General features: G+C 47.2%; 5 protein-coding genes across 5 annotated transcripts; 2 read left to right on the top strand and 3 right to left on the bottom strand.

The window, feature by feature from the left end:
* Window positions 1-288: 288 nt before the first annotated feature.
* Window positions 289-936, bottom strand: N7489_001888 (uncharacterized protein; the record flags this gene model as incomplete). Its single annotated transcript, XM_056707643.1, has 1 exon — window positions 289-936. The coding sequence occupies one exon, from the start codon at window positions 934-936 to the stop codon at window positions 289-291; it is 648 nt and encodes a 215-aa protein (XP_056571945.1).
* A 615-nt stretch (window positions 937-1,551) lies between these two features.
* On the top strand, window positions 1,552-2,393 carry N7489_001887 (uncharacterized protein; the record flags this gene model as incomplete). The annotated part of the gene is made up of 3 exons (XM_056707642.1): window positions 1,552-1,587; window positions 1,702-2,007; window positions 2,052-2,393. 3 exons carry the CDS (start codon window positions 1,552-1,554, stop codon window positions 2,391-2,393), a joined length of 684 nt encoding a protein of 227 aa, XP_056571944.1.
* Window positions 2,394-2,589: 196 nt separating this feature from the next.
* On the bottom strand, window positions 2,590-5,960 carry N7489_001886 (putative nitrate reductase; the record flags this gene model as incomplete). Its single annotated transcript, XM_056707641.1, has 6 exons — window positions 2,590-3,494; window positions 3,547-3,932; window positions 3,983-4,146; window positions 4,206-5,324; window positions 5,399-5,614; window positions 5,679-5,960. The coding sequence occupies 6 exons, from the start codon at window positions 5,958-5,960 to the stop codon at window positions 2,590-2,592; spliced, it is 3,072 nt and encodes a 1,023-aa protein (XP_056571943.1).
* A 1,451-nt stretch (window positions 5,961-7,411) lies between these two features.
* Window positions 7,412-8,317, bottom strand: N7489_001885 (RTA1 domain-containing protein; the record flags this gene model as incomplete). The annotated part of the gene is made up of 2 exons (XM_056707640.1): window positions 7,412-8,088; window positions 8,146-8,317. The coding sequence occupies 2 exons, from the start codon at window positions 8,315-8,317 to the stop codon at window positions 7,412-7,414; spliced, it is 849 nt and encodes a 282-aa protein (XP_056571942.1).
* Window positions 8,318-8,902: 585 nt separating this feature from the next.
* On the top strand, window positions 8,903-10,085 carry N7489_001884 (Zn(II)2Cys6 transcription factor domain-containing protein; the record flags this gene model as incomplete). The annotated part of the gene is made up of 2 exons (XM_056707639.1): window positions 8,903-8,917; window positions 8,985-10,085. 2 exons carry the CDS (start codon window positions 8,903-8,905, stop codon window positions 10,083-10,085), a joined length of 1,116 nt encoding a protein of 371 aa, XP_056571941.1.
* Between the last annotated feature and the right edge of the window lie 839 nt (window positions 10,086-10,924).

The raw sequence follows: 10,924 nt of genomic DNA, 5'->3' as shown, positions 1-10,924 counted from the left end.
AGATCAATATGGTGACACAGCTGGGGGTGGGTTGGTGATATATATTCGCTACCTTGTCAGTAATTCAGGAAATGGAAGTCACACATCGATACACCAAAATAATACGAATATCTAAATCTATAAATCATGTAAGGTTTATTAAGTTCTTATAAAGTGTATATCTTTACTAGCATGTCTGCAGAGGTGATGATCAGAATAAATTGTGATTTTCCTTCGTCGGGAGACCCAGAGCAAGTTTATATAAAAAAGCGAAAATCCAGGAAAATAGCACTTACCTCACATTCGATCTCAATTTCCAAATCGGTAGTATGTGTCTACCACCTCATCCTTCAAGTCGTGTCGAGCCACACTCTGTTTAGCCAACCTACGGTCAATCTGTGTATCTACAGGGTTCGACGGCGCTAGCGGCGACATATCGAGCACTACATCAAATTGATCAGGCAAAGAGGACTGGCGTTCAGTGACAAACCGCAAAAGCCCCCACACAGCATGGCGAGACATACTAGTTACCTTAGGGATAAGATGGGATGGGCGAGCCTCCGGGCGAACTGTGAATGTCTCCGCAGGGCCGGTCTCGGGGTGGTGGATGACTACAGCCCTCAAGATTGGGGGCGTCGGAATGGGTATACCGAACCTATACGGCCCATCGATCTCCTGGACTCTAGCCTGGATCTCATCCCAGGTGTTGCGATAGTGGGTCTCGAAGGTATTCGTCCATTCTTCGTCGGAGCGATAGTCGGCGAGACCAGCGCACAAAGACCATAAGAAATAGTTAGTATTGATCCATGTAGAAATACGAACCGCCCAGGATCTAGAAGGGAGGTTGTGCCTCTGACGAACGTCGCAGCGGATTACAGGCTGCTCGGTGTCTTGCACGACGGAAAGTGGTACACCGTAGACCGGGTGGACAGCCTGCCAATTGTAGTTAGCTGCCATGATTCTCGAAATCGTTCTGTGTATCGAGGAGGAAAGGTAGAATTGTAAGTTTTACTTGACCACTGGGCTCAGGGTGTCATAAAACCTAGAGCCAGAAGACTGGAATAGAGAGGGAGTGGCGGGAGAATTCGATGCATATCTACCTCAGCGGAATGGGGGGTTTATATAGCTTTTGCAGACCAGGTATTCACTCTTGAAAATTGAGATTGTATGAGCGACAAAGAAAGCAAGGGAAGCGGCCTTTGTTCTCACCCAAGACTAGAATTAAAAAAATCCAAGCACAATGCACATTGTTAACATATCTTTGTCCCCTTGTTCGCAGATGTGGTTTGGATTCGAAAGCACATAGATCACTTGAACTGACAGACGTCCTTTGTATAAGTTGGATTCTTAATTTGGATCTGGGGATGGCCTCTTTGTTGTCTTTTGGGTATAGAGAAGTATACATCTCTCCATTAATACGCTGGTGGCGGCAACAGAGACAGATCCCTGTTCGTAGGCGACGATCGAAAACGTATACTAAGGTGTAGTGGGGTTTCTTTGCCACATTGACGACCTTTCTGGTATAGATCAAAACATAAACAGTGTTAGGAGGTACTCCGTACAGAGGGAACAATGCCACAATACGTTTTCTCTTCCAGCAGTTCACTGGTATCAATGCCGTTCTCTACTATGCAATTTTCTCTTCGATAAGTGACTCGCTCTTTCCCACAACTGTCCTCTAAGGAATGGCTGCTAATTTCATTTTTCTTTTGCTTATTTTAGTTCGGCTTCTCGTCCACCAAGACAGCCCTTTTCACCACCGGTGTGACTGGTACCTTGCAGATTATCTTCACCCTTCCCACCGTCCTTTACCTCGACAAATTCGGCCGCGAGACCTTCCTCATCGTCGGTGCTACGGGAATGTTCCTTTGCCATATTGTTGTCGCTGTTGTCGAAGGTATATACGAGCCCAAGTGGGACTTAAATGAGGGACTTGCCAGGGCACAGGGCTGGGTTGCCATTGCGTTCATCTGGCTCTTCGCTGTCAACTTTGCGTACTTTTGGGGACGTCACCTACCACCAGCTCATGTGCCATAACATTAACACTTTATTGAATAGGACCCGTCTCTTAGGTATTGGCCCAGGAAATCTTCCCCAACAGTCAGCGCTCCCGCGGTGTCTCGATCGTCGCCTCCATCAACTGGATGTTCAACTTCATTATCGGCCTTACCACCAAGGATATGCTCGGCGCGATGAAGTATGGTACCTATATCTTCGCCATATTCAGTGCTCTGGGTGGCCTGTTCATATGGAAGTTTTCCCCTGAGACCAAGGACAAGACACTTGAAGAGTTGGGTGTCTTCTTCGGTGGCGATACGAACAGCATTGCTGGAGCCGATCGTCTGCGCACGATGCGGACCAACGAAAAGCCTTGGTTTTGCCGGTGTCAAGATATTGGAGGATCTCAAGTCTGAGAAGTAAATTGGCACTGACCACGTCGATGGTTAAGTCTACCACGGCTTGAGTGCCAGACCTCAAGTGGTCTATATAACAACAAGTATACATCGACATAATTTGAGTGCCAGAGGTATAGTACAACCAAGGCACAATATATCCAATCGATATGCTAGATAGCTCCGACCAGATGATTCGACTGCAGGTCTAGCTACATTAGAATCCAAACAAATTTTCATCCTCCTTGTATCCAATGTCCTGAAGTGCTGGAAGCACAGCCTTCTTAATCATAGCCGGGGGTCCACAAAGGAGCGCCAGATTCCCTTTCTCAGGTCCAAAGGTATATTTCTGCAGAATCTCCTTTGTCACATGGCCTTTCTCCTCTGTCCATTTATCATTTGGATGTGAAAGCACATGAGTGATCTGGAACTGATTCGGGTGGTCCTCTGCAAGTCTATCAAACTCATCCCTCAATAGTATATCGTCTTCGGTCTTGTTCGCATCGACGACCTTGATATTGGTCTTGTCCTCTTCCAAACCTTGTTCCTTGGCACGTAGAATATGCGAGATAAGCTGGTATCCGGGCGTGATACCGGATCCTCCTAGGACAAGACTGACATTGCGGAAATGATATTCTTTGTCGTCGATCATGAACTTGCCTTGGCCGATGTACCTAATCTCACCGGAAGGCCCTTTGACTTCAATTTCCTCACCAGCACGCAGACAGTCGAGGATATTGCTCATCGTTCCACCCGGTTGGGATTGATCGGGGGGGTATGTCTTGACGACAAGGTCGAACGTGCCATCTTCTTCTTTCTCAAAAATTGGCCTCGTGGGCGTGTATGGCCTGATAACAAGACGATCCTTGAAATGAAATCCCAGCTGCAGATGCTGACAGGTGCCGAGACCGAGCTTCTTCGTATCGGACGGGACGGAGAAAGTGTATCGACGAGTGTCCTCGGACATCTGTTCCTTTCCTTCAAAGCGAACGGCATTCCACCGGTGACGGTCAAAGGCAGTCTGAACAGCCTGTGAGGATTTGGCTTTCTCTTTAGCCACATCTTCGACCTGCTTCTTGATATACCCAAGCGTCTTTTCGGTAACAACGCCGAGGACGCATTCTGTGTCAAGTTAGTCAATATTTCAACTAACTGGAGCATCGTTAGATAATACCACTCAGCTTCTGCTCCGCGTAGTCATCATGAATGCTTTCGAATTCAGTTGTCGTATCGGCGTGTGCCCGACCTGCATGCGCCATGATAGGTGCTTTGCCACCAGGATGCCAGTCAAGCACACTGGTTGCATCGTAGACTTTACCATTGATGACAATCCAGCAGTCATTATCCTTGTTGTGCTTTTCAATTTCCTCGCGTGTGAATTGCTTTTGCGGTGATGCCGCCTCATGCTTGATATTCTCGATACGATTCTCCCATGAGGGCTGCATCCAGCCTCCTGTTCCCGAACCAGGCTCGCAGGGATGTCGGAAGTACAGCACAGATGAGTCCTTGTCGTTGTTGTCAATATCGATCTGGACAGTGTACCAGCAATTGTTCATCATTCTATACGGAATCAGCAAACAGCCACTCAAACGGTAGTGGCGGAGGCTTACCCCATAATATTCCATGTGGGGTCCTTCGGCTGCGTGTTCTTGAAAACATTGAAGCAGCGTACGATAATACTCTCAGCTCGAACAAGATGCGGCAATCCGACGTCTACATACCAATGGAGCCACGTCCAGAATTTATTTCCATGGCGGATAGGGTATTCAGGGAACTGATCACAACAGTTTAATAACTCGTGTGATACTGAAATGGGTCAATTGAAAGGCTCACCTTGCGGATACAGTACAGCCAAGTTTGACCACCGTCGAGACTAACTTCCGCCCTCTCGACTTGATGACCACCACCATCGTATGCAAAGCCTGCTATACGATAAGTCCGGTCCTTATTCACATTAGTCAGAGGAATCGCTTCGCCATGACCGGGTTTCGCGATAATCGAGTTGAGGTTCTGCTCGTTGCAGGCCGTGCTTGGGTGACGGAACATGATGTGTGAGAACTCCGAGTCTTTATCCAGAATAAAGCTAGGCAGAACCCTGTTGTCCCAGATATGATAATGGCTATCATTCTCCTTGTCAGAGACCCAGATCCTATGGAGCCATTTAACGCAACGACCACCGACGTAGCCAGGGACGATTAGACGCACTGGATAACCGTGGTCTGGTGGCAGTCGCGCATTGTTCATTTCGTATGCCAAAATAACGTCGTTTTCATAGTCCATAACATATGCCAATGGAATAGATGTTGCGTACTTGCCCTCACTAAGCTCATCGGCGCCTTCAAAATGGACCCAACGCGGAGGCTTCCCATGGTGTGGATCAGGGACCTGGATGCCGGCATCGAGAAGTATGTCCCGCAGGAGGGGACCTTTCCAGAACGCGCAGCTAATGCCTCCAGCACCCCAGTTGAAACCTTTGGACCGTCTTATCATATTTAGCTCTTTCCTCCGGTTGCCGTCGCATGCCAAGGCTACTGCAATGTTGATAGATTCGTAATTGTGGAGGAGATCGTCCATTGATAAGACCAGCGCTCCGCCTTCGACCTCAAGTTGGTGGGTTTCCCACAGCAGACGGGGCACAGCACCATGACTGCGAACATAATGCAGTGAGTTCGGGGTGATGAGACCTGCTCCGTACAGGGCTTCCAGATCTGGCTCGCCGTTGAGCGGATGCTTACCGGTTAGGCGGATGAGGTGGGGAGATCGGGGGATCCAGTTGTCGGGGGTGAATTGGTCATCCTCGTTAATGGAAAAGTCCTCCTCTTTTCCCAACTTGGCGGGTGACTCGACTGTACCATCGTTCTGTTTCAGTGTCTTCATGTAATTGCTCTCCGCCTCCAGCAGGCGCAGCAAAGACAGCTCCTGAGGTGAATACTTTTCCTGTGGGCCTTTTTCCTGATCTTTGTCCCTCCCCCGCGGTCATAATCAGGGCGTTGTTGGCTTGTGGCATGTGCTTCGTTGTGAGTCACATTCTCGCCGCGACCCCGTCGCCATTCATGTTCGTTCTGTGGTTCCTGGTTGTCGTTTTCTTTCAGTTTCTCGTTCTTCCTCTTCTGTTCTTCCTCCTGCTGACGTCTCCTGACGTTGACAGGCCAATCCTGCTGGTACTTTATGAAGTCTTCCGTAGTATCAAGGACGTAGCGCCAGCCTTGTGGGTGATGTTGAGGTAACCTCAAATGATAGTCCTAGAAAGAGGAAGGTCAGGGACAAGGGCGATTGAAACGGCGATTGAGAAACAGTAGTGCACACCTCTTGCTTATCCATGTAGTCGCGGACGGTAATCAGATCGTGTTCCACCAACTTTTTGTTCAGCTCATCTGCTTCTTTCTTTGCTTGAGCTAGAAATTCTTGCTCCTGCTCCGGACCCCAGTCATCTCCAACATGTGTGTAAGCTGGATGCCGATTATCGCGATCGCGAAACCCGATCCGGTGGTTGTGGGTTATAACCCAGTCTGGTTCATTTAGCACGTCCTCCTCAGAAGCACCAGCATGGCTCCGCATTGGACGTGTGTAGTGTGGTGTTGCTGCCATGGTGGAACTCAGCACACTCGCTGTGTGTAGCTTCGAAATCGTGGACGGTATGCAATGGACTCTGGGGTAATTCCATGCGCACCCGGGTAGTCCGTGCTAATATGGATGAGAGACGACATTTCTCCAAGAAGGTTCCAGGGTTGATTGCTTCTAGTCAAATTACGTCATGATATCCTTACGTAGAGGTCTTCCAAGAATCCACGACGATATCCGTGTATTTGAGGTTATGTCGGCATCTTCTTCTCGACAATGAAGTTCACGTAACTTGGGGTGTTTTGGGTAAGGAATACTTCACTTCCATCTTTTTCCCTGCACATATTGTTAGCATTTGGTAAATTCTGGGGGTTCACTAGATGCCAAACGGACGATAGGTGGGTCCAACGGTAATGATTGTGATTGGTCAATAGAAGACCGTGAAGATCATTGCCAAGCTTAGGGCTGTCAACAATGTATGGTATCGCCTTGTTTGCTATAGCTTCATCAATACATGTAGTAGTGTTTTTGTGTTGCTCATCATTTCTAAGATATTTGTAAGGAATGTGTAGGGAATGAAAGGAAAGAGAGAAGAAATGGTCTCACATTTGCATGTCTCAGGCACTGATGTGAAGTGAAACATCACATTTATCTTCTCGAGATAAAAAGAAGACGGAAAGGAGGAAAAAAAGAAAAGACAAATCGAGAACAACCGGAGTTGAACCGGAACAGTCAGATAGTGGAAGATCTTCGGCACTTCCCTCGTGGTACACATGACGAAGCATGTTACCACTAGGCCACCTGCTGTTGGGTCCCTACTACTTGGACTTATCTTGCTTTTATCCCGCACTTTCCTAAGGTTTTGCATTGTTTTGACCACTGGGAAAAACAGACTTCTTCTAGTATCTATGCGTATATGTGAAGGGATATGATAAGATTCGTCCTAAACCTTTGAATGCAGCAGTGTGAGATAGACAGGCAATAACTATATATGTTGATAGTAAACGGAAAAAAAAGAGACAATTCGAGAACGACCGGAGTCGAACCGGAACAGTCCAGGTAGTGGAAGATCTTAGGCACTTCCCTCGTGGTACACATGACGAAGCATGTTACCACTAGGCCACCTGCTGTTGGGTCCCTACTACTTGTGTTTGTCTTCCTTTTCACTCGCACTTTCCAAACTTTATGTGGTTTATACACTCGCTTTATTGCCTATTTATGTAATGCCCGAGGACCTACCTAGGTATTGTGTGTTCAAATAAGTAGGATGAGCATGTAGCTTTCAATATTTTGATTGCATTTCCAAAATAGTCATTGCTAGGTATAGCTAAGTCAAGTTGGAAGAAGGATAATCACGAGGGTAGAGCCTACTGCCATGTGATGTCACCACTGAGACTTTTATTATCTAGAGAAAATTTAGACAATGAAGCTAGCATGAGATTGAGCCCTCAAGTGAAATAAGCCCATATCTATACAACTTAGCGTCCCTTCAATTCTACGCCAACCACTTCTTCGGTGACTACCTCCTCGTTTGGCACCATGAGTCTTGGCAGAGTCCCTGGATACCACATACCCCAGATAACCATACAGATTATCATCAACGCAGAGTCAAACACATATAGCATCCACTCGTGGGTAAGTGGATATCCGTCATTCCCAGCGGCATACTCCACAACCCTGAAAATGCTCCGAATCAGGATAAGGGCGCTGACAGCATAAAGCGTGCGTACTCGACTAATCCAGTTGATTCGGTTATCGAAAGCCTCCGTTGGGGGTGACCGACGCATGCGAACCTCGAAGACGGCCGATGTGACAATGAACAGACCGAACATGATAACCTGGATAACGAGACCAGCGACCACAATGCCTGAGCCCAGCTTCGTGTTATCCCCCGTGGCCATAAGGCCGGACGCACTATCTTGCACAACGAATGACACGACATCATCCATCACGAATGTCTTGGTGAGCCAGTTGATCCGAACAAGCGAGTGTTTCTCGGCGTGGACGCTGCGGATAATTCGCCCGAGTGTCATGTATACGGAGGCAGCAAAAAGGGTAGGCCCGAGGAGAAGGAAGACATTTTGAATTGCGTAAACTATCACTGAATCTGTCGCGTTGTGTGCAGCAGCTCGACCGATATACCCGATCACTTCGACTTCATGCGAAAACAGGTCAGCAATGTTCGAATAAGTCAGGTTTTTAATATACGTACAGAAGCCTCCGAGAGAGAATGCGAGGCAGAACCAAGCTCTTGTTTGGTGGAGCTTCCAAAAGTGGAATGTTGTGGCAGCGACGAAAAGTATCAAGAAGATGATTGCTACTGGGAACGAGGGGACGTATTCCCAGAGATAATATCCCCCTTTATAAGGCTTGAGCTGGGCCATATCGTGTAGAGCGAAGCAGAATTATCACAAAAAAGAGAAATAATCAAAGTTTGGGCTTTTTATTGGTTGTGGGCTCAAAGAGAGTGGTAAGATGAAAGTGATGGGGTGCCTTGGTGAGATTTAAATATAACGGATATCAAAAAGGCTAGAAAGCTATATGGGCTAAGTGTATATACGCTCACACAAAAGAAAGTCGATGTTATATAATTAGATCGAGTTCTCCTTCAATAGGCAAGGCCGATGCATTTTGTATGGCACGAGATACCAAAATGGGCGGACCGGCCGCACGCCAAGACTTTAACCTTAAACAAAGTGGAGACATGGTCTGTGCATACGCGTATCCTCACATTTTTCCAACCTCACCAGTCAAGCTCGGGAGTGGTTCAAGAAATTTCAAGTGAATTCGCGGTTAGTATATGTGGGCCTAGAGATTGAGATTTTTTGCAGACTGTCTAGGCTGCACGATTGACGTCTAGGGTCTCAAATATGCTACTAGCTTATCACCAAGAGTTCCGGCCCTAGCCGTATATTTTCCATATCATAGTGTGGCAAAAATGGTCCGAAGAACGCATAGAAAATCTCGAAATGGCTGCATTGAATGTAAGCGCCGTCATATGAAGGTTTGTCACTCCACGATCAGCTATGTGCAGCCGCTGACTCCGTTTAGTGTGACGAGAAAAGACCCATATGCTCCAACTGTATTAGTTCGCAGCGGCACTGCGAGTTTTTGCAGCCTGTTTCTAGTGGACAGTCCTCTCGCAGCGTCAGAAGTGAAACTGCTGCTGGGTCACCCGCCGTTGCATCACCGGCCGTGACCTCTTCGCCCGCCCAAGAACCCAGCAATAATCCCGACGATGCCCCCGTTAATATGCTCCACGTGGAGCTTGCCCATAATATTTCTTCAGAGTTTATGAGCGGATTCACTTGTCCACACAATTTCTCTAGTATCCCATTCCAGGATATCTTGCGGTACGGCCTTAATGCGCCGTATCTTATGAACGAGGTTCTATCTCTAAGTGCTTTGCATCTTAGCATTGTCAGACCAGCGCAGCGGGATTTCTACCGACACCATTCTACTCAGCTGCAGAATTATGCACTGAGCTCATTCAACAATTCGTCATCACAGATCATCCATGAAAACTACGTCTCAATATTTCTATTCGCTGGTATTCTGGGTTTGCACATGCTATGCGAGACACTGGTCTATCGAGAGAACGACTTTGAGAACTTTCTTGACCGATTCGTTCAGTACATCGTGCTGCACCGCGGGGTTCGCACTGTGATAGACGGAGGGAGATGGCAACTTTTGCAACAAACTTCATTGAGACCGCTCTTGGAGCTCGGAGAAAGGATGCCCTCGGTGGATGCAAGTCTGGGTCCACTTTGCCAGGCGCTTTTGGATCGTATCAAAGGTCTTGGCCATGACGAAAATACTACGAAGACATACCAACAGGCTATCCAGGCTTTGCAATCTGCCATCACAGCGACTGAAAATCAAATTACAGGGGCCAACGGCCTATATGTTCTCATTGCATGGCCAATACTTGTCCCTCGCGGATACATTGACCTGGTTGCACAGAGGAAGGGTGAGGCTTTGGTTATCTTGGCGCATTTTGGTGCCCTTGTTGATAGACACAAACACTCGTGGGTATTTTGTGATGGTGGCAAGTATTTGGTTGATTCAATCAGTCAGTATCTTGGGCCCCAGTGGACAGAATGGCTCCATTGGCCACGACAATCCCTGATGGTGGCAAATGCTGTACACTAGTAATAGTGCGATTATTGGGGAATGTGAACATGTATATATAATCATAAGTTAAGAGTCTAATATCCTGTGACTGAGCTTTAGTGGAATTACAGTCCTGTTATGTTGGTAGGACTTTCTCTATGTGCCGAGTAATTACATTTCCCCGAAAGTAGACTTACGATTTGTGCTATAAACACGATTCAGGGGTGGAGTAGTGTCTGCTAAGGTGAAAATTGTTTAAAGAAGTTTAGCATTTCACGGCCGTAATATGCACGGACAGGTATATACATAAGGAGTATATCGAACCGGCAGAACTGGCAGTATGTATACTATATAGGTAAGCTATAGGGAGCGGTAAAATGTTCCATTACTTCGGAGGACTGTACGAGTACGCTCGCTATAGTTAGTCTCTGTCATGAAATCTAGACAAGATGTCAGACTGGGATAAGACGCCCACTAGGCTATAAGCATTAACCTGGTTTTTTTGTTGGTCTAGTGGAATAATCGCATTTTATTCCAACGTAAGATTTTCCGCCGCTGTAGGCAGCACTTGAACATCGATGGATCGATATATGGAAAATTACCAACAATTTCTACATACAATATAGGTGATTGGCGGCTATATCACTTAACTGCAAGTCACTATACTCCGTATGCTATATGCCAGTTGGTATAACGAAGTGTAATAAACAGAAAGGCCAGGGTGGGTATCAACGAGGGCCTCCTGCGTCGCATCCTCTGCTTTTCAATTCTACAGCAACGAGCCGATGCGCTATCAACACCCTCCGCCACGCAGATAATCACCGCTATCCCTGTACCTCAGCCTGAGAGCTCGTAGTTGTTGCACGACGCCCGATTTG

The sequence above is a fragment of the Penicillium chrysogenum genome (genome assembly GCF_028827035.1).
Source record: "Penicillium chrysogenum strain IBT 35668 chromosome Unknown utg000001l_segment0_segment0, whole genome shotgun sequence".
Classification (NCBI taxonomy): domain Eukaryota; kingdom Fungi; phylum Ascomycota; class Eurotiomycetes; order Eurotiales; family Aspergillaceae; genus Penicillium; species Penicillium chrysogenum.
This window is presented reverse-complemented; position numbering and strand designations above follow the sequence as displayed.